This window comes from Drosophila novamexicana, unplaced genomic scaffold, assembly GCF_003285875.2.
Source record: "Drosophila novamexicana strain 15010-1031.04,08,12 unplaced genomic scaffold, DnovRS2.1 tig00000960-arrow-arrow-pilon, whole genome shotgun sequence".
In the NCBI taxonomy this organism is placed as follows: Eukaryota; Metazoa; Arthropoda; class Insecta; order Diptera; family Drosophilidae; genus Drosophila; species Drosophila novamexicana.
Genome location: NW_020824833.1, coordinates 1,375,136 through 1,402,974, shown reverse-complemented (window position 1 = coordinate 1,402,974; position 27,839 = coordinate 1,375,136). Strand labels below are relative to the sequence as shown.

The 27,839-nt window shown below is 42.7% G+C and overlaps 7 protein-coding genes across 9 annotated transcripts; 2 read left to right on the top strand and 5 right to left on the bottom strand.

Annotated features, from left to right (window-relative positions):
- Window positions 1-2,526: 2,526 nt before the first annotated feature.
- Window positions 2,527-10,869, bottom strand: LOC115765412 (ATP-binding cassette sub-family A member 2). The gene is made up of 12 exons (XM_030708956.1): window positions 10,505-10,869; window positions 9,849-10,443; window positions 9,029-9,172; window positions 7,724-8,962; window positions 7,343-7,622; window positions 6,761-7,274; window positions 6,020-6,705; window positions 5,819-5,957; window positions 4,387-4,569; window positions 3,668-4,327; window positions 3,547-3,612; window positions 2,527-3,006 (listed from the first exon to the last, which is right to left on the bottom strand). The coding sequence occupies exons 1-12, from the start codon at window positions 10,720-10,722 to the stop codon at window positions 2,739-2,741; spliced, it is 4,992 nt and encodes a 1,663-aa protein (XP_030564816.1). The 5' UTR covers window positions 10,723-10,869; the 3' UTR covers window positions 2,527-2,738.
- A 592-nt stretch (window positions 10,870-11,461) lies between these two features.
- Window positions 11,462-12,948, top strand: LOC115765413 (26S proteasome regulatory subunit 8). Its single transcript, XM_030708957.1, has 3 exons — window positions 11,462-11,603; window positions 11,664-11,808; window positions 11,874-12,948. Exons 1-3 carry the CDS (start codon window positions 11,586-11,588, stop codon window positions 12,926-12,928), a joined length of 1,218 nt encoding a protein of 405 aa, XP_030564817.1. The 5' UTR covers window positions 11,462-11,585; the 3' UTR covers window positions 12,929-12,948.
- Window positions 12,949-12,969: 21 nt separating this feature from the next.
- Window positions 12,970-13,852, bottom strand: LOC115765414 (acyl-CoA-binding domain-containing protein 6). Its single transcript, XM_030708959.1, has one exon. It carries the CDS (start codon window positions 13,827-13,829, stop codon window positions 13,041-13,043), a length of 789 nt encoding a protein of 262 aa, XP_030564819.1. The 5' UTR covers window positions 13,830-13,852; the 3' UTR covers window positions 12,970-13,040.
- Window positions 13,853-13,961: 109 nt separating this feature from the next.
- On the bottom strand, window positions 13,962-16,162 carry LOC115765431 (SRA stem-loop-interacting RNA-binding protein, mitochondrial). Its single transcript, XM_030708976.1, has 2 exons — window positions 16,157-16,162; window positions 13,962-14,320 (listed from the first exon to the last, which is right to left on the bottom strand). The coding sequence occupies exons 1-2, from the start codon at window positions 16,160-16,162 to the stop codon at window positions 13,973-13,975; spliced, it is 354 nt and encodes a 117-aa protein (XP_030564836.1). The 3' UTR covers window positions 13,962-13,972.
- Window positions 15,810-18,481, bottom strand: LOC115765401 (CTD nuclear envelope phosphatase 1 homolog). Of its 2 annotated transcripts, none has more exons than XM_030708936.1 (4): window positions 18,235-18,481; window positions 17,383-17,640; window positions 16,615-16,797; window positions 15,810-16,543 (listed from the first exon to the last, which is right to left on the bottom strand). In XM_030708936.1, exons 1-4 carry the CDS (start codon window positions 18,331-18,333, stop codon window positions 16,352-16,354), a joined length of 732 nt encoding a protein of 243 aa, XP_030564796.1. In that variant the 5' UTR covers window positions 18,334-18,481; the 3' UTR covers window positions 15,810-16,351. The 2 variants fall into 2 exon arrangements, with proteins under 2 accessions (XP_030564796.1, XP_030564797.1); XM_030708937.1 differs by having other exon boundaries at window positions 17,383-17,631.
- Window positions 18,482-20,176: 1,695 nt separating this feature from the next.
- On the top strand, window positions 20,177-23,924 carry LOC115765398 (basic proline-rich protein). Of its 2 annotated transcripts, none has more exons than XM_030708930.1 (4): window positions 20,177-20,964; window positions 21,024-21,447; window positions 21,775-22,898; window positions 22,983-23,924. In XM_030708930.1, exons 1-4 carry the CDS (start codon window positions 20,425-20,427, stop codon window positions 23,559-23,561), a joined length of 2,667 nt encoding a protein of 888 aa, XP_030564790.1. In that variant the 5' UTR covers window positions 20,177-20,424; the 3' UTR covers window positions 23,562-23,924. The 2 variants fall into 2 exon arrangements, with proteins under 2 accessions (XP_030564790.1, XP_030564788.1); XM_030708928.1 differs by having other exon boundaries at window positions 22,974-23,924.
- A 1,384-nt stretch (window positions 23,925-25,308) lies between these two features.
- Window positions 25,309-27,608, bottom strand: LOC115765400 (GPI transamidase component PIG-T). Its single transcript, XM_030708935.1, has 2 exons — window positions 27,328-27,608; window positions 25,309-27,266 (listed from the first exon to the last, which is right to left on the bottom strand). Exons 1-2 carry the CDS (start codon window positions 27,524-27,526, stop codon window positions 25,564-25,566), a joined length of 1,902 nt encoding a protein of 633 aa, XP_030564795.1. The 5' UTR covers window positions 27,527-27,608; the 3' UTR covers window positions 25,309-25,563.
- Between the last annotated feature and the right edge of the window lie 231 nt (window positions 27,609-27,839).

Here is a 27,839-nt window from a genome sequence, read left to right as displayed (position 1 = left end):
GAGAAATTTATAACTGAATAGAAAACAGATGTGAGAAATTAGAGCTGTGTATGCGTGCGTGCTGTCAGCTGCGAGAGTCAATCGATTATCGGTTATCGACAGATGTTGTCGATTAGAGTGACCATATATTTGAGATATGAAAACTTGAATGCAACGGACAAAACGTGCCTTGCAAAGCACATAATTGAATTATTCATTTATTAATTGATCGAATTAGATAATTTATTGCACCTAATCATGCCAAATACACTTGAAAATCACGTGCGCACTGCTTCTTTAATTGACACGCCCATTGCTCTATCGGCAAATTACAAACTATTAAATATAAAATCAATTTTGCTCGCACGGCTGCGTGAACATATGTAAACCGTCCTGAAATTCCCAGTCGAAATGTTATAGTATATTCAAAAACGGAAAGGCATGTGTCATAAAATATTCATTTTGACCTGTTTGACTAATATTCAAGAGAATGTCAAAGACATGCCATCGAATTTTCAATATTTATAAGGATTGGTCAACGAATTCATTGTGGGGCTTATATAAGCGAAACATTTGCCCCAATGACTCGGCGACTTAATATAATTTTGATAATTGCTCTTGAAATGACTTCCATTGGGAAACAATCAATTTCCCTTACGTTTTAGCATAGTAAAAGTAACTCGTTGACTGACTCAGTTAATTGCATCGATTTTTTTTTATTGCCTCACGGAGGCTTATATATTGTCTTTGGTATTACAATATTGCAACGCATAGATGAAGTCATCTTGAGATCCTGCTTTCATTAAGACCGACCGGTATGGGATAAGCAGAGCATTAACCAAAACTAAACGCTAGAATTCAAATATTATTGGAGGAAACGAGATTATTCGTCAAAAAAGGCAGAATCAGACCCACATATTCTATAGAAACAATCGGTCAGAAACTAACCTGAACCCATTAAAAATGGGTATAAGGGTATATTGTATTTGTGCAAAATCCAAATGTATGTAACAGGCAGAAGTAAGCTTCTCCGACCCCATAAAGTATATATATTCTTGATCAGCATCAATAGCCGAGTCGATCTAGCAATGTCCGTCTGTCCGTATGTATGAACGCAGAGCTAGAGACTTGAAATTTGAAATGTAGATGCTCCTAGTGCCTGCGCAGATCGAGTTAGTTTCCGATAATCGATAACTTACTCCGTTTCCAAGCAATCGATAAAAATCGATATCGATATCCTGTTTTTTGGGCAATTTTCGTAAATGATAAGAGTCACCAAACTTGACATATAGCTTCTAAAATAGAATATATATATGCATTTGATGTTGGAAGAAGAGGGTTCAGGGTATCTCTTAGTCGGGAGCTCCCGACTATAACCTTTTACTTGTTTTAGATATATATTCTCCTATAACATACGTCCCAATGCCAAAATATTGGTACAACTCGATTGTAATACCCTGAACTGAAATTGAAAAGCGGTGAAAAGAAGGGTATAATGGTTCTGTGCAAATGTATGTAACAGACCGAAGGAAGCATAAAACTTTAGCTTAAATAGTCGAGTTGAGTTGGCCATGTCCATCTGCCCATCTGGCCTCTGTCTGTCTGTCTGTCTGTCTGTCTGTCTGTCTGTCTGTCTGTCTGTCCTCTGTCTACCTGTCTGTCCTCTGTCCGTCTGCCCGTTTGAACAGTTTGATCTCGAAAAGCATAAGAGCTAGATATATTTGAACGTAATCCCGCCCGACTTGGTTTCAAATTATCGATATATTGTACCAATTCTTAAAAATCGATCAAAAATCAATATCGAAATCTTTTGTTGTGCTTAGCCAAAAGCTAAAACATTTATGCTGGCAGCTCGGCGCAAGGATGAGCGAATCTCCTGCATAACTTTTTTTTGTGTGTTTGTCGAATTCTACCTAGCAAAAGACAGTGAATGTGGAATGTAGTCTAGTGGTTTATCCTTTGAAGACTCTACGTCATGGGGTCAGCGAGGACCAACGCAATTGCGTTCGGATCCCGTCGGACTAGAAACTGCTGAAGAGACTGATCTGATCTACGACCTTTCAGAGGCAAAAATCACGTTCGATAGAGTCGTATGTGAGATACCATGGAAGGCCAACCCAACACTTGAACGGCGTAGGTCCAAATGGATATCAGCCTCGTTTTGATGAGCAACGCCTTGGTGGAGCTACGCAGCTTGTTTCCGGGTTATAGTCGCCAGTCAAGCTTTTGGAGCCCGCCTAAGTTACAGATGGACGACGCCTGTGATCGATCTTTCTTCCGTCGAACAGTAGCTCCTGGCAACTATTTGTTTCAGTTCGTTGCATTTCATTGATTTGATTTGATTTTTTTCTTTTTGGATATCTTCTCCCATGCCACCCTATATTTGCAAAAACTCTACTTTAGACATATGCACCCAATGTGTGGGGCTGCAAGGAGCGTCGTTCCCGGTATCTCTACTTGTTATTGATGTGCTCCCGGTATAAAAACTTAAATATTTTATACAAAGTTGAATAGAAAAAAAAAAGACAAACTAAGGTTTCAGCCAATCGCTGGGTTCACAGATGTGAAGCACCCGATCCGGAAACCAAACATAATGTCGAGGCATTGGTTCGTACCAACTTGCCACGGTAAACCGAAGTTCCGGGTGCTGCTCACAACCCAAAACCCTCAATTTATATTTACAAAACATCAGCTTACAGTCATGCGTAGCTAGTTTGACGTAGAAAAGGATATAAAATAAATATGCTCATGCCGCTTCGTTAGCGAGTATAGTGTAGTGGACCTGAGTAACCTCTATCTGTTCTCTCTGCAGTCTCATTTACTGGCGTGTCCGTTTCCGACAAGCCACGCTTCAGTGCGGCCCGCGTTTCCTGCACCTGGGCAATGACAACATTCATGTTCGCCTGATAGATGCAATAGTCGTTCACATTTAGGCGCACCTTGTTCTTCTCCATGGCGCCATAAAGAAACGAGTAGACTATGTGGCCCACAGGTATATAATACTTGAACCAGTTATGCAAACGGCCGCTGCAATATCAAGTAGAAGTCAAAATCAAAATATATATTACATAACAATAGGTTCTAGTCGGGAGCTCCCGACTAGGGGATACCCTGAACCCTCTTCTTCCAACACCAAATGCAAATATATATACTATCCTAGAAGCAACCTGTCAAGTTTAATGACTCTAGCTCTTAATATTTACCCAATTTGCTCAAAAAAAGGATTTCGATATAGATTTATCGATCACTTGGAAACGGAATAAGTTATCGATTATCAGAAGCAAACTCGATCTGCGCGGGAACTAGGAGCACATACATCTAATTTCAAGTCTCTAGCTCTTATAGGTTCTGAGATCCTTGCGTTCGTACATACGGACGGACGGACAGACGGACAGACGGACAGACGGACGGACATGGCTAGATCGACTCGACTGTTGATGCTGATCAATTACATTATTGCCCTTTTAATCCATTTTCATATAAAAATGGATTTTAAATGTTAAACCAAAAACAAATAATGGCAATTTCCTTAACAGTGTGCATGTATTGACTTTGGGCATTACTTACACCAATTCCGATTTATCATGTAGAAAGTTAATGAATCGCGCCAAATTGTCAACATCCTTGCGCAGGCTATGAACGAAAGATAACAGCTTAAGCAATTTCAAATGTCTGATAGAAAACTCACTTGGCCTCCGACTCCTGTACGGTGGCTCCATCACGTACAAGCCGCACCTCCAGATAGAAACCGTGGCTGTACTTGTAGCGCAGGTACTGCATGCTGCCAATTGCGAGCATTTCACTGTCCTGGAATAGTATTATAAAGTCGGCAAGCACCTTGCACTCCAGCTCATCGTTTGTCGAAAATATAATTGTCTTGCCGCAGTAGCGTAAGTAGCGCAATATGTTCCAGATTTCGCGACGAGTAGTCGACGGCATGCCGCAGGTGGGCTCATCTAGTATGAATATCTTATTGTAGGCGACCAGCGAGAGTGCAACGTTCACCTTGCGGCGCTTCTCCGGTGTCAGGGAGCCGCATTTGCGATGCATCCAGCCGGTCATGTTGAGCATAAGGCAAATATCATGCATTTTCTCACTAATCTTGTGCTCCGTCACGCCCCGTATCATGCACAAGAGCCGGATATGCTCGCGTGGCGTTAGGTCGTCGAGCAAGCCACTATGCTGAGGACAGTAGCCGACATAGCCCTGTATGGTGTCCAGATCGTACTTGAAGTCCAGGCCCCTTACATAGATCTCGCCAAAGGCAAATCCATCTACGCCCACCAGCTGCCGTATTAGATGACTTTTACCCGAGTTGCGGGGCCCAAAAATGCCCATGCTCATATATCTGGCAGAGAGAGAATGGGCAAATGGATTCTAGTTAAGCCATGGACAAAGTTTACTCACTTGTTTAGCGCAAACGATACCGTATTGACCTTGTTGCCCTTGACCGGTATCTTGCCCTCAACCTGATCGACCAGAAACACCGATTGCTTGCATTTACTCATGTCCGCATCGGCAATCTTCTGCTTCACATCGGCCACATCGCTATCATCGAAATGATAGGTAGCGGTGCGCATGTCAAGTAGTCTATGGGACAAATGAAAATTAAATTAATGCCAAATTAGAGAGAACAGAACCGCTTCGAGCCCAAAATAACAAATGAATTTTGCTATGATATTGCCCTAAAACGATACGATCGGTAAAAAGAAAAAAACAAACAAACGATCCAAAAGCCGAACCAGAATTATTTAGTTCGAGAAAATTACTTTTGAGAAAACCCAAGACCCAAAACATAAACAGCATAGGGTAAAACATAAAACATATATACATATATGTATATACTATGTAAAACTAGCGGGTATTGCCCGGTCTTGCCCGTGAAACGCTTAGTGCCTATAATTTTAGATATTACAAGTACACGCCCGTGGAAAATTAAAATCAACCCATCTCGATCTCCACAAGAAAAAATATTGATTACAAAATATGTTTTAAGTGGACCGAAAAAAAAACCAAGTGTTTGACTCAACGGTTTCTGCCCATGTTAGTCTTGCTGTGAGAAACTTGAAGCTGAAGAATCAACTTTCGTTTAATTAATTAATCAATTAAATGGTTGATTTTCGTCACCCACCAAATTGTTGACCCCCATTTCCACCAAGGTGGAATGGATTTTCCAAAAAATGTGAAATACCCGTCAAATGATATTGAACAAAGATCTTTGAACATAAGTTCGAGGCAGATCGGATGGTAAGCAAACAAGTTTCATACAAACATATTTCCAGCATTGTTCAAATTAAATAATGCATTGAGCACAGACTAATAACATTATTGCAAGGGCAAAAGAAAATCAATCCTTCGAGCCGGAGTCGAACCAGCGACCTGTGGATATCTATATATGGCACCCAATTGTGCCCATTAACTACAGTCCATCGCTCTACCTAGTAACACTCAGAATAATCTTTTTCAATATATCAAAAAACATTCAAATTAAATAAACTAAAACGAAACATTTCAATAAAATAGGTATAAGTGGAAATGCTAGATTTGAGCCTTTGTTTGAACCACGCAGAAGGAAGCAGAAAGTGTTTGTAGTCCAAGTCATGTCCGTCTGCTTCATGTCTGCTTCAACCATTTATACAAAAAGATCTCAAACTTATTCCGCATTTTTTTTTTTTTTTTTTGACAAGCTACTATTTTTTAAATCACAATCGCAGTCATTACTTTAATAAAAGTTAATTAAATTATAGCGGGTCTTATAGTTAAGTCTTATGTATAGGAAGACCATTAAATAATGCCAGGGTACTTATAATAAATAAATGTAATTGGTTAACCCACTTACTTTTTTGAGGTATGAAACTTCTTTTCCTTGCGATGCAACTCGATCCAGAATATTAGGAGTAGTGCAATCAGTGCCGCTAGCATCATGAAAGTTAAGGCCGGTAAAATGCCAGGATCGGCCCATTTGAAGTAAGTGTCAACTGTGGAACAGTTACAACTGAAGCATATGTGCGTTTAACTAATTGGGAACCGGATTACTTACAATCACAGCGGGGCACCAGCTCATGCATATTTTGAGGTGTGCAACTTTCAAGTGCATCGCACTTGGTCAGACACAAACGCTTCTCCAGGCAGCGTATATAGATGTTGCTAATCCCATCGAGAAGGGCAAACCCGGGCGACATGCAGGCACCATAGAAGAATATGACATTGCTATTGGCAACGTCCCAGTAAACAATGTAGAGCACAAGTCCCGTGAGACTTTGAAAGACAACAGAGGCAAGAAATGCGCGCACAATTGACCTGTTCACATACATGGATAGCACATAGGTGATAGGCAGGGCGGCCAGGCCGTAGACGGTGATGAGCAGTAGAAGGAGCAGGTTCTCATAGATACCAAAGTCACCAATGTTAGTGCAGGCCACAATGATCACAATAATAACCGAATAGATAAAGTATGTGAAAAAATCCCAAAGCAGGCTGACACCCCAGAAGACCTGCAACCCCAGGCCCGCGATCACCTGGAGTATGCGCATCTGGCTTATCTGTTCCTCGACCAGGGGTATGATGAAAACCGATACGACCAACGGCAGAATACAGCCAATGGCCAGTGGTGCATTGATGTGGGCTATCTCATTGTCCAGCAGATTGATCTTCATGGATAATGGCGTGGGCATCGGATGGCTTTCTACCAGGGTCCTAAAGTCTGTCATATTCGTATACGATAATCTGAGAGATTTGAGTTGAACCAGTTGGATCATTTGAATATCGGATCGGTACTCACTGTATTATAATGTTGTGCAGTAGATTAAGCATCATGGGCGCTGAATGGAATGTATCCTGGCTAATGTAACCGTTTATGTCCTGTTCACCATTTTGCTCAACGGCACCCAGGCTGGTCTGTTTGCCTTTCTTGGCCAGATCATCTCTATATTTACCCTTCTCGCAGGCAAACGAGTTCGCATCAAAGGTACGCGATATCGCGTTCGCCTTCTTATACGTAGGTATCTTGCCCACCGATCTGATGTCAATGTAGCCGCACTCCCTGATATCTGGTATGTTTCTCAAATACTGCTCTTCGCCTATAAAGCCAATCGGTATCGTATTGCTTCTCGCATTTGGAACATCCAACACCATGGCCAGGCGCGTTATAATCACAATCAATATAAAACAAGTAAATATCATTATAACGGGCCATACGTTCGGGGCCGAATGGATCATTTTCTTATAGAACATGGCGCGCATTTGCTGTCTTCGCAATTGCTTCTTCGATACGACGGCATATTTAAAGGTTTGCGCTGTTTGAGGCGAACAATGCGATAACAATCGATCAACGCAAGTATGCTGATATTATCGATTTACTTACTGACGTCGGGTATGAACTGTTGCTGCAGGCGAAACGATGTGACCAGCTTCATGTATATGTCGGACATCTCGGAGCCCACAACTCGTATATTCTCAATGCCCAGCTTCTTGCGTTCGGCCTCCAAATGTATTAGCATCCTCTGCAATCCCGGTCTATGTTCAGATTCTATCTTGTATGTCAAGGTATCGCCGATTTCATTCTCGGGCTCAATTGACGGTATATACAGGGCAATAAAGTCTGTGATAGGTGCATCCGGCACGTGTGGTTTCTTGATAAGCACCTGCCCAAAATACCAAAGAAATTATTATAGTATGCCATAATTATATATATGGTGAATTGCAATTCTCCAAGACGGACGGACAGACCGACTTAGTGACTTACCAGCTCAACGCAGCTACTAAACTTAGCACGTAGAAAGAAAGGAGTTCCGCTGGCTTCCAAGACACCCATGCTAAGGATGCCAATCCGGTCGGCAACGGCCTCGGTCTCATCAATGCTGTATGTGGCAATGATAAAGGCGCGCTCCTCCTTTTCCATGGCTATAATGCTCCAAAATACCTGAGCCTCGTGTGCCGTCATGTCCTGGGTGGGCTCCTCGAAGACGATTACCTTTGTATCGCCAGCCAGGGCGCAGCAAAGGGCGACCAGACGACGTTCCCCATAGGTGAGATTGTTAATTCGTGTTCGACGATTATCGACATGTGTCTCGAGGATTGCAATCCACTTGTTCCGCTCAAGATTGTAACTATCGGAATTCTGGTTATTGAGCTTCAGTCGCACGTGATAGTTAATGGTCTGCTCTATCGACAAATGCGGGCAAAGGCCGTTCTCTTCGCTGCGGAAATCGACTAATTTTCGATGTTTCTTCATATCGTTATAAAAATCCTCTCCCATATAATGCACCGAGCCGCGAATCGCATACTTGAGTCCACAAATGACGCGCAGCAGTGTCAGCTTACCGGATCCAATATGACCCAAAAGCACATAGACCTCACCCGTATAGATGCGCATTGAGATGTTCTTCAATATCTTGCGCTCCGAGGTGCTATGCGTTGTGTACACATGACGCAATCGGATTACTTCCTTGCTACCCACATCGCCGAACTCGAAATTGTGCCAGCTCGGTAATCGTCCAAGATGAATTAATGTATTATCAATTTCCATTTCCTTGCGCCGCCGCTTATACAACATACGCCGGCTGATTAGACGTCCTGGCATTCGCCACTGCAGGAGGACCAGCAACGTGATGTATATCAATGCACAGACAATGGCAGATATGTAGAGTGCACCAATATCATAGGCCGCGATCGTCTGTGGCTCGTCAATGATCCGATGAAACAGTTGCATGCTGTACGGTATTTGGTTGCTAAAGAATACCATCAGTATGAAGAGCGCATAGTGGCCATGTACGTCCCAATACCGTTTCAGGATAACCCCAAAAACGGCATAATTGAACAGCCAAATAACGATCGCAAAGAGCACAGCATTGATTACGTTTTTAAAGATCTTGGCAAACACGATGGCCGTTATGACCAGCTCGAAGGTGAAGATGAGCACAAAGAGAATCATTAGAATCAATGCTATTCCAGAAAAGATGCCATCTTCGACTGACCACCACACCTGCAAAACACAATCTGAATCAACAAAAGGCATATCCATATATATCGAACTATTTGAACAACTTACAAACGTGACAAGCATCACGAAAAGTACCAGAACCAGGAGACGTATCATTAACACGAGGACAATACAACAGTATTGTGTCATGAACCGATATCCGTAGTGCCATTGATGCGTCATTACGTTGTCCTTCAGTTGTCCGGCAATATTCTGTAAGAAAATGATTGAATATTAAATCTTGTCGGCACCGCAACCTCTTCTTTCATCAAGAATTGTTTCGTCCTGATTGACTGACTGATGGACTGACTGATTGACTGATGGACTAATGGACTAATGGACTGATTGACTGATTGAATGATTGAATGATTGAATGATTGAATAATTGAATGATTAACTGATTAACTGACTGACTGATGGACTGATTGACTAATTGACAGATGGACTGATTGACTGATTGACCGATTGACTGATGGACTGATGGACTGACTGACTAATGCACTGACTGACTGATGGACTGACAGATGGACTGATTGACCGATTGACTGATTGACTGATGGACTGATTGACTGACTGACTGGTGCACTGAATGACTGGTGCACAGACTGACTGATGGACTGACTGACTAATGCAATGACTGACTGATGGACTGACTGACTGACTGATAGTAGGTATCTGATAGATGATGATAAGATAGTAAGCTGCAATTTTCCAGAAGTTGCCCGTATACCAATACATTTTTTTCTGACATCCCTTGTGGGACAAATAAACTAATTGATAACGTCAGCTTCGGTATTTTTACGGTTTGGGCGGAACTTTGATGACCAATCAGTCGGATCACATTGTTTATAGTTTTAAATATAATTTTTGGTAAACGTTATAGACTCACCCGTATGATATTTATGAATGGCAACAGAAAGAGAAAATTAAATAGAAAAGACGGAACAGTGTATAAGTCCATAGTAGAGCAGCGTTCAGCTGCCTCATGGAGTCGTACATTAAAAACTTCTGTTCGAGGCTCCGTAGCGGTTGAAGGATTTTGAGTTCGAAGCTTGTGGAACCATTCTAAAAATATTAGATGTTGTAACTGAAGGAATCCTTCACGTATGTAAATATCCTGATTAATTTCGGAATCCTTGGAATTATCCCGCTTTGGATTTACAACGCCAGAGCACCGTGTCAGCCATAGACGATCTTCAGTTAGAAACGGGCTGAGCGTACGAAATTCGCTGGGGAATCGTATGGAAATTGAAAGTTCCTTTGGCACCATTTCATCGTCTATATCAATATTCTTAAAAATCACACCGGCAAGTATGGTGCGCTCATCGAATTGATTTTGTAAGGCCCCAGCGTTATCAAAACCAACGGATCCATTCAATTCCAGTTTTGTAGCAACTTCCTGGATTACTTCTGACACAAATTTCGTATTGGGTGAGTGGGCTAGCTTGTATTTGGTTTGTTCCCGCTTTGAGTCGACCAGACTCCTGCCAGTTGATACCTTTTAAGTTCAATTGAATGGACACGCAGTATTTGCATTTAGCTTACGTGAGTATATTAAGATCATCCAGCTTATGGGATACGATGGTCCTGTCTCCCTCATAATCGGTGCGGCTATAGAGCAATCTCTTTGAATGTGAAATGGGATTTTCTAGTATTACAATCAGCATTATGAATATGATAATGCATTCGAATACAGTGCGCTTCCATAGAGCCAATTCGATTTGAACATTGTGTTTAAATAGCAAGCCAAATGTAGCCGGCATCTTGATATGGATTTTTTTTTCCTTTTTAAAAACGAACGCGTCGTTTAATTAGTACATCTGCAAGCCACTCACCGCTGATTTATTAAATTCTGAGTGCATCTATAACAAAACAAAACTTGTGTAATTAAGTTTTCTCATGCTTGACAAGAAATGCCCTGCTTTCAAATTGAACACTTGATTGAATTCTCATTCAAATAACGACAACGATGCCAGCGACTATATATGCACAGCCACTGATGCCATTTAAAGTTCTCAGCCTAGTTAATCAAAGTTTAAAAAAAGCCAAGAAACAGTGCCCATATCTAGATTCTTTAAAAATAAATTATTTAACTCCTTTTGTTTTACTTGCGAACAGTAACTTTTCAGCTGCATATTTTTGAATTTTATTTACGTTAGCAGATGGTTATTATCGATACCCGACTCATTTGGCACTGTTAGCACGATTGATTTTATTTGGTAAATTTTTAATTGATAAGTTAATATAACTACTTTCGACCGCCGGAAAAAAAATTGTTCATGCTAAGCTACATAAATTCAGCCAAAAACTTACCTAATTTGAACTTTTTTACATAACGGCCCTAAATTAAGCAATCAGCCAGACAAATTTGCAATTAACAGAAATTTGCTTTGAAACGATAACGATAACATGCCACTTACAGTTTAGTATTTTAACATCGACCAATCGATATAATATTAGCATCCCTGCAGCCTCGCAAAATATATCAAATAGTAGACTTGCCGAGTCATAATCAAAGAAGTTAACTTAGCAGGCGTTCGACTGAGATCAAACACAACTTGTTAATTTATTATCCAAGCAGCAGTCGTTTATTAAGAAGAAAATCCATTGAAAAAAGTAGAGCATTATGACACTCACAAATCGGGTAATTGAGCAAAACCAAAGTTCGCTAAAAAACAAACAAATTAAAAAAGGTAAATTTCAGGTGGATACGGAGGCAGCCTACCAAAAAGGCGAGGGCTTCCGCTCATACTACATACAAAAAATTGAGGAACTGCAGCTAATTGTTGCCGAGAAGAGTCAAAATCTTCGCCGCTTACAGGCACAGCGTAACGAACTCAATGCCAAGGGTAAGAAACGACACAAAAGAAAAGCCCACATAATGTTTTTTTTTATTATTTTTATATTTCAATAGTGCGTATGCTACGCGAGGAGCTGCAGCTGTTGCAGGAACAAGGTAGCTATGTCGGTGAGGTTGTAAAGCCGATGGACAAGAAGAAGGTGCTTGTTAAGGTGCATCCAGAGGGCAAATTTGTTGTTGACTTGGATAAGAACATTGATATTAACGATGTGACACCCAATTGCCGTGTTGCACTGCGCAACGAAAGCTATACACTGCACAAGATATTGCCCAACAAAGTGGATCCTCTAGTTTCACTGATGATGGTCGAGAAGGTACCAGATTCCACATACGAAATGGTGGGCGGCCTAGATAAACAAATCAAGGAAATCAAAGAGGTTATCGAGCTGCCCGTTAAGCATCCAGAATTGTTTGACGCCTTAGGCATTGCCCAGCCAAAGGGTGTACTTCTCTATGGCCCACCCGGTACTGGCAAAACACTGCTGGCTCGCGCTGTGGCCCATCATACCGAATGTACATTCATACGTGTCTCTGGCTCAGAGCTGGTCCAGAAGTTCATTGGCGAGGGCTCACGCATGGTGCGCGAACTGTTTGTGATGGCGCGTGAGCATGCGCCATCAATTATATTCATGGATGAGATCGACTCGATTGGCTCGTCACGTATTGAATCCGGCTCTGGCGGCGACTCTGAGGTGCAGCGCACCATGCTGGAGCTGCTCAATCAGCTGGATGGCTTTGAGGCCACCAAGAACATCAAAGTCATCATGGCCACCAATCGTATTGATATACTCGATCCTGCATTGCTTCGTCCAGGTCGCATTGATCGCAAGATTGAATTTCCGCCACCAAATGAGGAGGCACGTTTGGACATTCTAAAAATTCACTCGCGCAAAATGAATCTAACGCGCGGCATTAATCTGCGCAAGATTGCCGAACTGATGCCGGGTGCATCTGGTGCCGAGGTCAAAGGCGTATGCACCGAGGCTGGCATGTATGCCCTGCGCGAGCGTCGTGTGCATGTAACCCAGGAGGATTTCGAAATGGCAGTTGCCAAGGTTATGCAGAAGGACTCTGAGAAGAACATGTCCATTAAGAAGCTGTGGAAGTAAAAACCTCGTATAGTTATACTGAACCACTTTGATTCTAATTTAATTTCACACAATATAATTTTAAAAATATAGTAAAACAGAATGTTTCTTACAATTTATGCATATTTCTTTCTTAATTATCTGCAGTGCTCTTGCGCAACTGCAGCTCGGCTTGCAGCATGGCACAAATCTGCTCATCATCGGCCACATCAATGCACGTCTGGCCGTCGGCATCGCGCAGATCCAGATCCGCATTCAACGTTAACAAATAGCGCAATGCCTCCACATGGCCGCAGCTGGCGGCATAATGTAATGGCGTCTGTTGCTCAGCATCGCGCTGGTCCACATTGGCGCCGCACTTGACCAGATACTCAATGATCTCAGTGGCATTGCGGTCAGTTGCCCAGTGTAACAATGCCATACCCTGATCATCCAATTGCATCAGATCAGCGGGAGTCAGTTGCTCACGCAAACGCTGCAAATTGTTCTCCTTAACGTGATCGAATAACGTTTTCAGATGCTCCGGCCTGTTGGTCTCCTCAATGGGCACTGATTCAATCGAGTGCACCACCCAACCGCTCAGCTTGCCACCACCGCTGCCGCCGCTTGACATGTCGTCCAGCCACTTGGGGTCCAGTTTATGCACCTTCTCAACGTACGCGCGCTGGGCATCTGCGCAGCTCATGTCGCCCAGCTCGTGCCAGGCATTCCATTTGCTGCGCGCTTTCATCTGCAGAACCGAGGGGCGTGGCGTACCACAGACTCCCTCCGATGCCTGTTTGTATAGTGCGTACAACTCGAGCAAATCTCTGGCATCATAGACGTTCGATTTGCGCATCACGTGCGCCGTTGCCATTGAAAACAGCTTTTCGATCTCCTGCTGCTCCTCATCATCGCCGATTTCCAGGTCACTGTCAAACATGCTTAACTAAATGCAACTGCAACAACTAATTAACTAATCTAAAAACTGTTTTACTCTCGTTTTCAGTGAATATGTGTATGTGTGTGTATGTGTCTCTGTGTGGATGTGGATGTGTGTATTTGGTTTGACAATTTGTATTGCATTTATGACTTATGTATGTTCAAATAATTGCCCTCCAATATGTGCTTCTGTTCGTTTTCAATCTTTTCGAGTGCTTGCAAACTGTTGAAGCTCACAAAGCCGTAGCCCTTGGAGCAGCCTGTTTTCTTGTCAAATATGACGTTCGCGTTAACCACGCGCCCGAATTCTTTGAAATAGCCTCGCAACTCTTGATGACCCACCGTCCAAGGAAGATTGCCCACAAAAATGCGGTGAACTGATTTTCCAACTTTTGCCACTGCGGTTGCCATGTGTATGAACAATTTATCGATGCTCTCTCCAGGTTTCGTCTCGCTCTTTCTCTCCTTCTCGTCTGCAAATGTCAAACGTTTCTGCTAACAAAAGTTTAAAAATTTTAATTCAACATTCTGTCTCACCTGCCTGCCCCACAAACGTTGCGTAAATTTATGTTTGTATGTATGTATGTATGTGTGTAGAATATTAGAGAACGCACTTGTCGGTGTTGTTCACTGTAAAATTAACCTCAAAATAGAAATGGAAAAAAAAAATGCCCACTTCAATGTTGCATTTGGCGATTTGTTATCGATTTAATCTCGATTATTTTCGGCTCCACACTTATGGCCAAAAACAAAAGTTAAGTTCACAGATTAAAGGGGGCAATCATTTGCAATGGTTTATTAATATTAATTGAATTAGTTGCATCAAATCCAAAAATCGAGCAATATTCTAGGCGCAATTCAAAAGTAAAACAATTGATGTATTTTTTATTTCTGCCTTGTTCTTTTTGTTTAATGTTCCCATTTCTTTTTATTTTATTTGCGTTTTTGTATTTCGTTTTGTTTAACAAATTTGTTTAAAGATACAAACTACTTATAGTTAACAACATCGCATACATATTCAATAAATAGACAATCATTTCTCGTACATTTACAATACAATGCGATATAAAACAAATTTCAATTGGCGCAAGCTTGGGATGTTGTTTTGCCGATCAATAAATAACTATGGAAGCGATTTGTTTCTTTCTTTCTTTTCATTTTGTTTTTTTGTTTTTTTTAATATTAGTCAGCCAATTAATAATGTATTGCGAACAGTTTAGTTTGCTGTTCAAGATACAAATTTGCTACGATTTGTCAGTTAAGTGGCATCAATATTATCATTAATTAGATCATAATTGCAGTCCTGCTCCTATAATTTTTTATTTTATTTTTTTTTATTTAAATATTATCGGTGTTTTGAAGAATCTATGGAACCAAAGCGTGTGTTTGTGTATTTTTGCTGCGGCTCAACCGTTGCATTTGTCTGTCATGCCCTTAAAATAGATGTTTCTTGATTTGATTTGTTTATACTTTAATAGTTATCATTGTCTTATTTAAATTTAAATACAAATTTAGTACGCCTTCAATGCCTTGGCCTGCATGCAGGCATATCTTAAGAGTTAACATAATCCTTCTCTTTAATAACACAAATATGCCTAACTGATTTTTTTTTTTTTTAATTTAGTTTCGTTTCATTTATGTTTCTCTTTTGACAAGTTAGCAAATCGAAAACTATAGAGGTTTAAAGTTATTCGCCTGATTTGTACAAAACCTATACAAAAGTTATTTGTTTAATATATGTATATATATATATATATATATATATATATAATGTAAGTATGTGTTTATGCATTTTGCTCTGATTTCCAGATCAATTACAGTCAAAACTAATTGTAAAAGTATGCATACAGTAAGTTTTGTAAATATAGAAAACAATCTTTTATATTTAATAATATTTATAATATAATTACAACAAACTATGTCTAACATAAATATATGTAATTTTTATATATTATACATATAAAGTGTGTTTGTGTTGCGGTTGCTTAGCTTAGATTGTATATATTGTATATATGCATATGCATATATATGTATATATGTATATCTAGATTGATATTTTATCAGCTTGTTTTTTTCTAGTTTAGTTGTAACTTTTCTTTTAACATACTGTGTGTGTGTTAGAGACTGGCCTCTTTCGTATAGTACAAATAACGCGAAAATTTGTTGCATTTTCTAGTTTTCTAGCACACGTACACACGCATGAAAACAATTCATCAATAATAATGATCAAAATAAAAAATAAAAAAAAAAGAGGAAGGGTTTGGTTTGTTGAAATTACAAAATTTGCAATAATTGTGAAGTGAAGTAGATAAAGTATTGCTCTATTACAATCATGTCTCGTCTATTATTTAGTATAATCGTACTGAAAAAAAATTCGTTGTGTCACAGCACCACCATTCATTCATGTTGTTTTTGTTGTTGTTATTAATTCAATTGTTGTAAAACGTTAATTGCAGTTGTTATTTATAACTTTTCGAACGCATTTGCTTAGTGCATAAGCTACATTTGGTGGCGGCACACCCGCTACCAAAGGCGATGCAGGTGAAGATTTCGTGATAATACCGAACGCACATCGTTAGTGAATCGCAACGCGTCCAGCATGGGGAGCAGGGATAACAGTGCCGTATCCATTGGATCGGAGAACCAACTTTTAATGGGTATTGCATTGTTTGGAAAACAACGGTATGCCCCTGGTGAATTGTCAATTATAAATATCTGCAAGAATCGAAGTTGGCATTCATATTAGTTGTCATCTCTCTACCCACATAGACAATTTGATAGCTAACCCTATTCAAATCACTGCATATGGCTGACAAATCTTTGGTATAGGAGCCATAGTCGGGCGTGCAGTGTTGTCTGTAGTAACGACGCCGCAGTATATTGCGGCCATTGTCAAGTTTGTCGGCCACAGCAGCCCCGTAGATCTCCATGCTGGCCGTAAAGACAACCAGATCATACCACTGCGATACCTATAATTATATAAATGAATAAATGAACATATTACAGTTAGCCAACGGTTTTCAGTGGTTTATCATCTCATCTTTCTTTTTTTTTTTAATTAACCCAGAATTTTGAAGTGTTTCCCTGTCTGGTAAATCTTTCAGTATCCACACATCGTATACAAGGTAATATTATAATGCCATTATATTGCTTTACATTTATTGCAAATTTGTAAATTGATGTTCAAAAAATTATATGAATAATACGATTTCTGATAAATCAAATTGAATTGTTATATAAGCTTACAGCTTTCTATAGGCACTATGTTAAAGGTTAAGGCTGTGGTTCGTGTGTATGTTTATAACTGGCGCAACGTTTAAGAATGACGCACAAAGAGAACTTAAGAAACCCGATTATCGGGTAAACAACATATGCACATATGTCACCATATATGATGACTGATGTACCTTGATGAAGGTGGTCATATGTATGGAGCAACGTTTAAGAATGACGCATAATAGAAAGATTGCCGGACGCGGGCGGACATCTGAGCTTTCCCACTCTTGTCGACTGTTGTTGTTGTTGTTGGTTGTTGTAACCGGCAAAAGACTCACCACTTCCAAAAAGTAATCAACATGCGGCCGCTTGTGCACAAAGAACCTCACTGGATGCCTGTCGATAGTCACTTTGACGGTGAAATCGTGCGGCGTGCCAGGCTTTACCGTATTCCTTGGCATGGCATTGTGATGAGAGTGTATCAGCGTCTCGTCCAGATCCAGCACCAAGGTTTTTCGCTGCACCAGGCTGAGGCGATGGCGGGATACCGGTGACAGCGGGAATTGTTCATATTTAACCGGCTGATACTGGATAAACTAAGAGAGTTAATTTATACATTCAAATGTTGTATATTCACAATTGTTTTTGCACAGCTGATAAAAAGGAATACAATGTGATTAGTTATAAGGACAAGTAACAATACAAAAAGTGTGATTATGAAAGCTTTCGAAATCGGAGTACTAAAGGCATGTGAATCCCCTGCTGCAGTGTCATGCTGTCAAAGCACAATTTACAAATAAAGACAAATGCGGCACGAGAGAAACCAAAGCAAAGAACAGCAATCGAGATAAGACGCTCAAACTGCATTCAATGCAAATGCATCGCTGAGCTAGCTATAGAGCAAATGTCAGTGTGATAAAGGCAAATATTCAAAAATCGTATGAGCAGCAGGGCTATAGAGTGCCAGGGGGGGTGTGATTGAAAGGGGTAGAGCATTGCTATTGCTTATCGCAGCCTTGACCAGTGGCTGGCATTTGTTATTTAATCGGTGCCAATACCAGAAAAACGTTTAGCTCTAATTTGGATAATGTTTGGTGCGTGTGCGTGTGTGTGTGTGTGTGTGTGTGTGTGCTATAAACAGATCATTTTGTTATAATTATTTTATTATCTATATCTGATGATGTACTTACAGCTCGCACTTGTCGATTGAACATGAAACAAATGCATGTCCAAACCTTCGATAGCAGCAGAAGCAGCGCATGGAATTTCATTTGCACCAACGAAATCATTGGTAAGAAGTTCTCTTCTTACCGCAATTACAAATCGAGTTTTGTAAAGTTGCAGTCGCGTCGTCGTCGTCGTCGTCGTTGTTGTCAACGTACTGCTCCACTATTGTTGTAGGTTAGCTTAACGTTAGTTAGCATAAATTAAAAAACAAAAAAAAAAACCAAAAAAAAAAAAAAAATAAAATAAAATAAAAGCTTCCTACAGTCACGCAAAACCAAAAACAACGCGCCGGCTGTCGAGCTACCAAGTTGTTGTTGTTGCTCTTGTGCTTTTGATAACGCGCTCAAATTGTTTGTTTGTATTTGTGTTCCCGTGTTGTACTTTGCGGTATCGTTATCGGTATCGATATCACAATTATTGCTCTTTTGGATACCTTTCATACACACACATACATATATATATATACATATATATAGACGAAGCAGGCGAGAGGCGCGCAGGGAATAAAATCGATATTTAACACAAGCGTTCTGCCGGGGCCTTGCAAAAGGATATGATCTATCCTGCTTTTGTTTATGTTTGTACGCATGTACATGCACATGTATGCATACGTGTGCACGCCTTTGATGTGGTTTATTTTACTATTTACACCTTTGATTGCGCTAAATGTTTCATCACTTCTCTCATTTTCACTGTTGTATTGTTACTGCTGGGCCTCTTGCTATTGCTGTCACAATTTTTTGTTATTTTTCGTCGATTTTGATTGTCGTCGTTTCGGACGGTGCTTCAATGTTTAGACATGCGTTTATTGCATTTATTTATTAAGCCAACCTCTCTGCCCAACAAATTGCAAGAAAAAACCTTTACTTTTGATCTTTATATTTATAAAATTAGTATCGCGCGGCAAAAAAAATATTGCACTTTGATATTGAGTAATCTGGTTCTTGCTTTTTGTTTAATGAATCGCACACTCTGACGTGCTTGCACACAGACACACACTTCTTTAATCAATTTGGCCAAAAGCCAGTCCAAAAAATAAATTGTGAAAAATAAAAGAGATTGTCGCCGTGAGCGTGGTGTTGTTATCGTTTGTTTATCGATATGCGCTATAATGTCTTACATTTTATTGTCGATGCCGGTTAGCATTTATATCGGCGGATAATTCGCTATGCTATACAAAGAGCAAATATTTTCATTTATATATAAATATTTAAATTTCACAAGAGTTAAGAGAATATATTTTAAGCTAAGTGTATAGTATTTTTTTTTTTTTTTGCAACATAATATCGTACATCCAATTATTTTATATTGTAGCGGCAGTAGGTTTAGAGAACGCCATGTTGACTTACACGACATACCAAGCATCATGCAAGTCTATGTTAAATATCTATTCTTAAATTCGCAATTAAATGATGGTATTCTATGAATAAACCTTTTTTGGCATTTTTATGGATATGAACTACATTAATGCCATTATATGCCTGGCTTCAGAACCCTAAAGGGTAGTAGGACTTTTGACCACGCGGCATCATGCACGGTCTGAACGTGTAAGCAAAACGAAATGCATCGATAACTGTTAATCGCTCGACCGCTGTAATCGTTTAAAGCGTCGTTGACGTTCTTTACAATTCGCAAAAAAGTGGAAAGAAAAAGAAAAATTATGTAGACTTTTTGGCAAAAGTATATCATTGTAAAAGTTTTGCAAAAACAAAGTTTTAGGCCAAATAGTTCGAAGACGTTCCACGCAAAACGCTTAAGTAGTTTACAATTTCCATTATATACACATATATGAATATATATATATATATATAAATATATGTATATATATATGCATATATATATGTGTATATTTATATATGTATATATATATATATGTGCTGTGCATGTGTGTGTATGTGTTTTAATGCGGCGACTGCGAATGTGAAAAAAGCCGCACTCTGCAAACCCGAGGCGTAGACTTTTTTGTTGTTGTTGTTGTTGTTGCTTAAGACAAGTCCGCATACTCCACATCAGCGCTAGTGTGTGCGAGCGGGGAGTGGTACCGGGGGCATTAAATTGAATTTTCTTTCACGAACCGTTTTATAATAACCGCTAAAATTGTGGAAAAACAGGAGAAAACTCCCAAGCGGAAGAAGAAGGCTGCAGCCAGTAAAATGTCTGCAGTTTATTCGCCGCAACCGCCGCCGCAGCAGCAGCAGCAGCCACCGACGCAGCATCCGCCGGGATCCGTGCAGTTGCCGCCGCCGCAGGCGCCGCCACAGCAACAGCAGCAACAAACACAACAACAACAACAGCAGCAGCAGCAACAACAACAACAACAACAACAACCGCCACCTGGCAGTGGACAAGGACCGCCAGGTGGCGTTGGAGTTGGACCAATGGGCCCCATGGGTCCGATGCAGCAGCGCGTTGGCCCCGGGCCAGTTGGTAATCCCGTCGGTGGTGTCGGCGTCATGATGGGCACACCGCCCAATCCGAATGCACAACGTGGCGGCGTTCCCACGCAGCAGGTCAACTCGGCACAAATACAAAAAATGCTGGACGAGAATTGCGGACTCATCCAAGCTATACAGGACTTTCAAAACATGGGCAAGTCGCAGGAGTGCATGAGCTACCACGTGGCGTTGCATCGTAATCTGGTCTACTTGGCACAGCTTGCCGATCCCCAAATGAATATTGCCCAAATTTTGCCAGTAAGTGCAACACCGTAAATTATAATTTAAGCATATACGTAAAACTTTTGTTTTCACAGCCGCCGCAGCTATTGCAAACGCAGGCAATGCAGCAGGGCAACCAGCCACCGGCGCCACATGGCATGTCGGGCGTGGGTGTGCCGCCGCCCGGACAGCAACAGCAGGTTCAGGGCCAACAGGGCGCACCGGGGCCGCCTCCGCCGGGCAGTGTCATTCAGTCACAGATGATGCAACATGCCGCAGATGCTGGCGTTGGTCCTGTACAAATGCCGCCATATCCCGGCCAGCAGCAACAGCCTACACATCCGGGCATGCCGCCCAACGCTCAGCAGCAATCTCAGCAACAGCAGCAGCAGCAACAACAAGCCGGCCAGGTGCAGCAGGCGCCCCAAGTTAGCCAGGCTGGTCCCCAGCCGCAGGCCGCCTATCGCAACGTACAGGCCGGCGCTGGCCAAGCTCAGGTCGTGTCCAATGCAGCGCCCAGTAAGTGTAAAGTATATATATATATATATATATCGGGGTATGCCTGGCGTACCGCTTTCTGTTTTCCATGCGAAAGATTGTAAATTCTTGAATGATATAATGTTGACTCCGGTTGGCCATCTCTGCCATTTTTCTTAACTTAAGTAAACCAATTGAATGTAGAGTCCAGGATATAATTGTTAAAAACGCATGCATTTGGATATTTAGTTGAGGTTTAGCTTGTTAACTCGAACAAAGACTGGAACTCAGAAAGTGGACTAAGACGGGCGGAAAACTCGTGAAATGCGAGCAAATCGCAAACATTTTTAATGTGCTCCTCTTATACAGATCAGCAGCAGCGGCCCAATAACGGACCGCTGCCGCCCGGGCAGAGCCAGGCGCCGCCACCGCAACAACAGCAGCAACAACAGCAGCAGCCGCCCAACCAGCAACAGCCGCAACAGGGTCCGGGGCTGGTGCCGCCACCGCAGGCACAGTATCGGGTTAGCTATCAACAACAACAACAGCAGCAGCAACAACAGCACGGACACTATCCGGGCTATCCGCCGCAGTCGCAGCCCCAGTACCAGCCTCAGAATGCGTATCCGTACGGACCGCCCGGTCAGGGCTATGGGCCACCGCCGCCGCCGCCAAATGCTCAGGCTGCCTATCATCATGCTGGCATGCCGCCCACATCGACTGCAGCGGGTGCACAAGGTGTGGTGCATGCCTATCAGCCCAATCCAAATGCTGGCGGCGTGTCTGCCGGAGGTCAGCAGCAGCAAGCGCCGCCGCCGGGTGCATATCCACCACCACCACCGCCCAGCCAGCAGGTGACACCAGGGCAGCAGCCCCCACCGCCGCCAACGCAAATGTACGGCCCACCACCGACAGCTGGCGGACAGTCGGGACCACCGCCGCCTGGTCCACCACAGAATGTGCTGCCCAATCAATATGGGCCACCACCGCCGCAAAATGCTGGTGCTGTGGCGCCCGGACCGCCACCAATGGGCTATGCAGGCTATCCGCCGAATCAGTACGGACAGGGGGGCACGCCCGGTGGACCGCCCGGCAATTATGGACCGCCGCCCACAAGCCAATCACAGTCGCCGTACCAGGCATACCAGCAGGCAACCGGCGCGCCACCCGGCAGCTATCCGGGTCAACCTGTGCCCGGACCACCAAATGCCCAGCAGGTCAGCGTTGCGGGCACAAATGCTGGGCCGCCGCCACCGCCGGCTAGCTACAGCACAGCACCCAGCCAGACACCGCCGCCGCCACAGCAACAACAGTCGGCGTCTAATCAGCAACAGCAGCAGCAAGCAGGCAATCCCAATGGCCCCAATACGCCGCAATCGACGCCACCTCCAGCCACATCTGTGGCGGGTGTGCCACCAAATCAGCAGGCGCCAGGCGCGAACGCTGCCCAGCAGCAACCGCAATATGCTCCACAACAGCAGCAGCAACAGCAGGTACGTTAAACGACAGCAATCAGTATATAGATGAAACGCAGCTAATCTTTCTATTTGGCTCTTACTTTTTTTAAGCCATTGCAGCAGCAGCAGCAACAACAACAGCAACAGGGACAGCCTGGCCAGCAGCTGAATGCCGCTGTGTCTGGTGTATCGCCACTGCCCACACAGCAGCAACCGACCTATTCGACGCCGCCCACTAGCGTGGCTGGCTATGGAACACCACAGCAGCAACAGCAACAACAACAACAACAACAGCAGCAGCAGCAGCAACAACAACAGCAGCCACAGGGCGGTCCACCGCCGCAACAGGGCGGTCCACCGCCTGGCGGACCACCCAACTCAAATGCGCCACCACAACCGAATGGGGCAACGCCACCAATGGCACCGAATCAATATCAGCCAGCGCCTGGCTCACAGCCATATGGAGCACCACCACCACCGCCGCAGGGCTATGGACCGCCGCCGCCAGGCAGCGCGTATCCAGGACACGGTTACCATCAGCCGCCGCAGGCAGGTGGCTATGCGCAGTATCCGCCGTCACAGGGCTATCAGGGCTACAGGCCAGCACCGGGCGGTGCACAGATGCCACCACCGGGCGCACCACAAGGACCGCCGCCGGCAGGCGCATATGGCTACTATGGTAGTCAGCCGCCGCAGTGAACATTTGACATTCAACGATTCAACGCAGGCTGGATGACAAGGATGGCAAGAGCAGAACACGCGACACGTAATGTTCTTTCTTGATCTATCGCTACCTTTCTCTCTCTCTCTCTCTCTCTCTCTCTCTCTCCCTATCTCTCTCACTCTCTGTCATGCGCTATCCATCAGTTATTTCCCCATTACCAGTACTTGTCTCCGCAGGAATTCGAAAGCGTTAAACAAAATAATTCTTAACATATAGCATTACTTTGTATTTGTAGCGACTGTAATTGAGCCAAGCGTCGAGACGCGTCCATTAGGCATATACATAACTCTACATACATACATACATACATTTAATTTATACGATTTTCAGCTACCTACATATATACAATTTAATTAATGTTCTCGATTTTAAAATGTGTGTGTTGTTTGCCCTTTTTTTTTAAATTACTATCTATTTTTTTTTTTTTTTTGTTTGTGTGTTTGTGTATTAACGTTTTTGTCCTTATCCAATTGTAAAATGTAGCGCACAACATGCACTAAGTAGTTTTTTTTAATACAATTTTACAATATAAACCATTTATATTCGACAAATGGCAGAAGCAGAAGCAGAAGCAGAAGCATGAATATAACCAAGATTTAAGTAGTATTTAATGATCAAATATTCCAACACTCAAGCAACTTTTTAACACGGACAACACGCGCCTAAGCTTTTTGTGTGTGTGTGTGAGTGAGAGCGGCTGCTGTTGCTGCTGCTGTCCTGCTCAAACGCATTGTGAGTGGCGCGCGCACTTTATTCTAGCTGTAATTGTAAGCCGAAAGGCTTTACCGATGATCGATATACATGCATGTATGTATTTATCGTCATCGATAGCATTTACATAATATTGAAACTGTATTTAAGAAACGGCAAATGCTATTGCTAACAAAAACAAAATAAAACAACACAACAGATACAATTATTATTTAAAAATACTTACGTATAAATGAAGAACAAAACAAAAGCAAAATGCATTCAATAAAAGCAACAAGCTGTCTAATTTTTGCATTTTCTATATGTTTGAGTACTGTCGAATGCATATGTATATTTTTCCTTAACATGATAATTTTTTTGCGATGATTTATATCCATTATATTGGGAGCTAAGAGCAATTCGGAACGATATCTATCATTTCATAGAACACAGAACAAGTTAAAAATCTTTTAACAATACAAATGTAATTATTTCTAAAGCATTTGAAGCTAGAAACTTGATATTTGAAGCATAAAGCCTTTCGGCAATGCTGTTCGATCGCACAAATCATATGGAAGAGAGTAAGCCAAAGCAGTTTCCTGTAGTGTGAGCGAATAAAAAAGAGCAGCGATGCCGTTCTATCACACAAGTCATATGTATTTCTTACTCTCTTGCTATCTGAGCATGCGGGAGCGTGTCTCGAACCCGAATCAAAACGAAAACGAAGGCGACTTTGGACCAGCCGCGTATAAAATTCGTGGCCCCATCATTTCACACTGCATGTCCAGCCTATGTGTTCTAGGATACATACTCCTTAGCTTTAGTAAGGAGCTTAGTTTGCCAGCAAGTAGAAAAGACAGTCAACTTGATCAAGGATTGCTAAGAATTATTAAAAATGATTTGGAATATGGTTTTTTTCATAAAATCAATGTATACAGAATTATTTTAGCATCTAAATTAGCTGAAACAGAGGGAGCACTACTTTCACAGATTGAACATCTTATTTAATGATTGAGAACAAATCCATAATAATTGTTCATGATAATGGAACGTTTTATTTGTGTAACGGATGATCAGGACATGCCAAAGTTCTTTAACTAACATATATATCAAAATGACTGGCGTACTTTGGAATATGTTTGAAACAGCTGCCAAAATAGGTGCTGCTTACGAGTATCTCTTGTCCACTTTCCCTATATTCCCTGCTTCTATCAATATCTCTCTCTCTCTCTCACTCTCTCTCTCTCTTTGTTTCCATCTCTCGCTGTCAAACGCTTGCCGGGCTTATCACATGTGCGCCTGCTTATCACAAGACTGATTACTTTCCGCCTGATCTGGCTGCTGCTGCTTGACCACCTCCTCCTCCTCCTCCGCCTCACCGTCTGGTTTCCGTTTCAGTGGCTGATCGCCAACATCTGTCGAACGCTTGCCAGCCCGATTGGTCAGCTTATGGAAGAGCTTACGCAGCAGATTGCGCGGCATGGTCGTTTGCCGCTCCACTATGATCAACTTGGTGGCGACACTGTGTATGGGCCCAAAGGCCAGCGCCACCACGGTGCACGCCAAACAGATGACATTATACGGCATGCTGAAGTCGGGCGTGGGCAGCGACACAATCAGTGCCTCGGTGCGCAATGTCAGCATATATGCGGCACGCGAGGCATTGAACGAGTCCTTGAATAGATGTCCCTCCAGCGGCAGGGCCGTATAGTTGCGTCCAATGGGCAGCTGGCTACTAATGACGGCAGCGCCAATATAATGACCATGATTGGCATCCGGCGGATACTCAAGCCATTTAAGCAGCAGATAGTCCACTTCAATGGTAATCAGAGCGCTGCTCTGTGCAGGCAGCACAAAACCAATTTCCAGGTGTGTGGGCAACTCGCGCTGCTTGCCAGGCGCATAGTGCAACAGCTTGAACTCCAGCATCTTGCCGCTGCACTCGTGCAGATGCTGCGGCTTGCTGCGTAGACGCAACGTGTGCAGATAGGCATGCACATACCAGGGCACCAGCTCCATGAGCACAACAGGAAGTGCCTCGTAATGGGTGTTGGTCACCTCAGTGGCAATGCGTCCGCGCTTCTGGCCATTGCCCAGTAGATAACGATGCGCATAGAGGGGTGGCGGCAACGTTTGCTCCCTGTTGCTGTTCCCCTTGGCTCCCACCCAGGCGATGTTGAAGAGTCGTGCACCAGGACCTGCAAACTGTTGTTGCATATCGTAGACGCCATAGAGCACTGTGTAGCCACCGATTGTGCTGGTCAATTCGTGTTGTGGTGGTGGCACCAATTGAAAGCGTTCACCCTGCTCGTTGCGCTGCACATAAATATTGCTACTGGTGGCCAGCTCGCAGTAACCGTTTAGGCCCATACCGAACAGACGGCGCAGTGAGAAGTCAGTGCTGCTCTGCTCCAGCAGTTTTAAATCGTAGACCAGATTGGCCGTTTGTGTCAGCTCCACAATGCAATTGTTTGGGTCGCTGCTGTCGCACAATGTACGCACTTTAACGCCCAGGGAATGGTATTTAGTATTATGCACATAGCCCGAGTTGAGCAAAGTAGCCAGGCCCGAAGCACTGCCGCATGGTAGCAACTTTTTCCATGGTGTCAAGTTCTCAGTACAGACAATTTCTCGCGGCAGCGTCGCGTAGCGCACAAACTGCTGGCTCTGATTGCCCAAATGCATAAACTGTGGACGGAATATATGCTTGGGTGCTATGCTATTGGTATTATCGACGAAATTGAGCGAGGCACAGAGTACGCCGGAGAACACATTGGCCAACCGCATCCATTGCTTGTCGACATCCTCGCTAGTCAGATTTGGTGAACTAAACCAGGCCCAAAGTTCGGCGCCACCGGTTGCCTCCACAATGGGATAGCCCCAGGTCTCGTATCGCCATAATCCCTGTGTCAGGCCTATGTGCAGCTCTTTCACATCGTACGTTTGCAGTATTTCGGCAATGACGCGCGGCGTCAGCTGCGTGTGATAAACTAATGGGCGGCAATTGTTCAATGCGTGCTTATGGGCGTGGCAATCAGCTCAGTTACTTACGATTGTTGCGATTGCCATAGTGCCAACGTGTGGTGAATTGAAAGTATGTGTTTACATGGTCGCCGGCAAGTGGCCGCACCACCAGTTCCTCATGAAACTGCTCATCGGTATGGTATTGGGATTGGTGGATCTGAGCCAGAGCCAGTGGCGCGAGCGGCGTGAACAGCAGCAGCAAAAGGAATGCCAATGCAGTGGTCATTTAGATGCAGCAGCAGTAAATGCTCATTAATACTACTATGTAATTATTATGATACAAATTAAAAAGGGAAGTTGATATGTTATCGATATATCAATAATTCTTCTCTTGGTATTTATTTGTTTGTTTTCATTTTAGTTATCGGATGATTAATACAGTATATTTAAAAGATCAGCATCTCTTCTAAGATTCCACATCGATATTTCAGTGAATTTTGGACTTGAATGATATCGATATTTATTGAAAATATATTTCAAACATTGAATTTCGTTTATTTGAAACATTAACGTTAAAACAAATATTTTGTCCAAGGTCC

What these genes read in the sequence shown, in the direction of transcription:
- LOC115765414 (XM_030708959.1), bottom strand. Translation starts at nt 13,829, where the DNA reads ATGTTTGACAGTGACCTGGAAATCGGCGATGATGAGGAGCAGCAGGAG.
- LOC115765412 (XM_030708956.1), bottom strand. Translation starts at nt 10,722, where the DNA reads ATGCCGGCTACATTTGGCTTGCTATTTAAACACAATGTTCAAATCGAA. An exon ending in CATTCATAAATATCATACGG is followed by an intron (nt 9,173 to 9,848) that starts GTGAGTCTATAA and finishes ATTTTCTTACAG; the next exon opens with AATATTGCCGGACAACTGAA. An exon ending in TTAGTAGCTGCGTTGAGCTG is followed by an intron (nt 7,623 to 7,723) that starts GTAAGTCACTAA and finishes TATTTTGGGCAG; the next exon opens with GTGCTTATCAAGAAACCACA.
- LOC115765400 (XM_030708935.1), bottom strand. Translation starts at nt 27,526, where the DNA reads ATGACCACTGCATTGGCATTCCTTTTGCTGCTGCTGTTCACGCCGCTC. An exon ending in CTATGGCAATCGCAACAATC is followed by an intron (nt 27,267 to 27,327) that starts GTAAGTAACTGA and finishes GCCGCCCATTAG; the next exon opens with TTTATCACACGCAGCTGACG.
- LOC115765398 (XM_030708928.1), top strand. Translation starts at nt 20,425, where the DNA reads ATGTCTGCAGTTTATTCGCCGCAACCGCCGCCGCAGCAGCAGCAGCAG. An exon ending in CGTGTCCAATGCAGCGCCCA is followed by an intron (nt 21,448 to 21,774) that starts GTAAGTGTAAAG and finishes CCTCTTATACAG; the next exon opens with ATCAGCAGCAGCGGCCCAAT. An exon ending in AACAGCAGCAGCAACAGCAG is followed by an intron (nt 22,899 to 22,973) that starts GTACGTTAAACG and finishes ACTTTTTTTAAG; the next exon opens with CCATTGCAGCAGCAGCAGCA.
- LOC115765401 (XM_030708936.1), bottom strand. Translation starts at nt 18,333, where the DNA reads ATGATTTCGTTGGTGCAAATGAAATTCCATGCGCTGCTTCTGCTGCTA. An exon ending in TTGATTACTTTTTGGAAGTG is followed by an intron (nt 16,798 to 17,382) that starts GTGAGTCTTTTG and finishes ATATAATTATAG; the next exon opens with GTATCGCAGTGGTATGATCT. An exon ending in TATGCAGTGATTTGAATAGG is followed by an intron (nt 16,544 to 16,614) that starts GTTAGCTATCAA and finishes CGATTCTTGCAG; the next exon opens with ATATTTATAATTGACAATTC.
- LOC115765413 (XM_030708957.1), top strand. An exon ending in TAACGAACTCAATGCCAAGG is followed by an intron (nt 11,809 to 11,873) that starts GTAAGAAACGAC and finishes ATATTTCAATAG; the next exon opens with TGCGTATGCTACGCGAGGAG.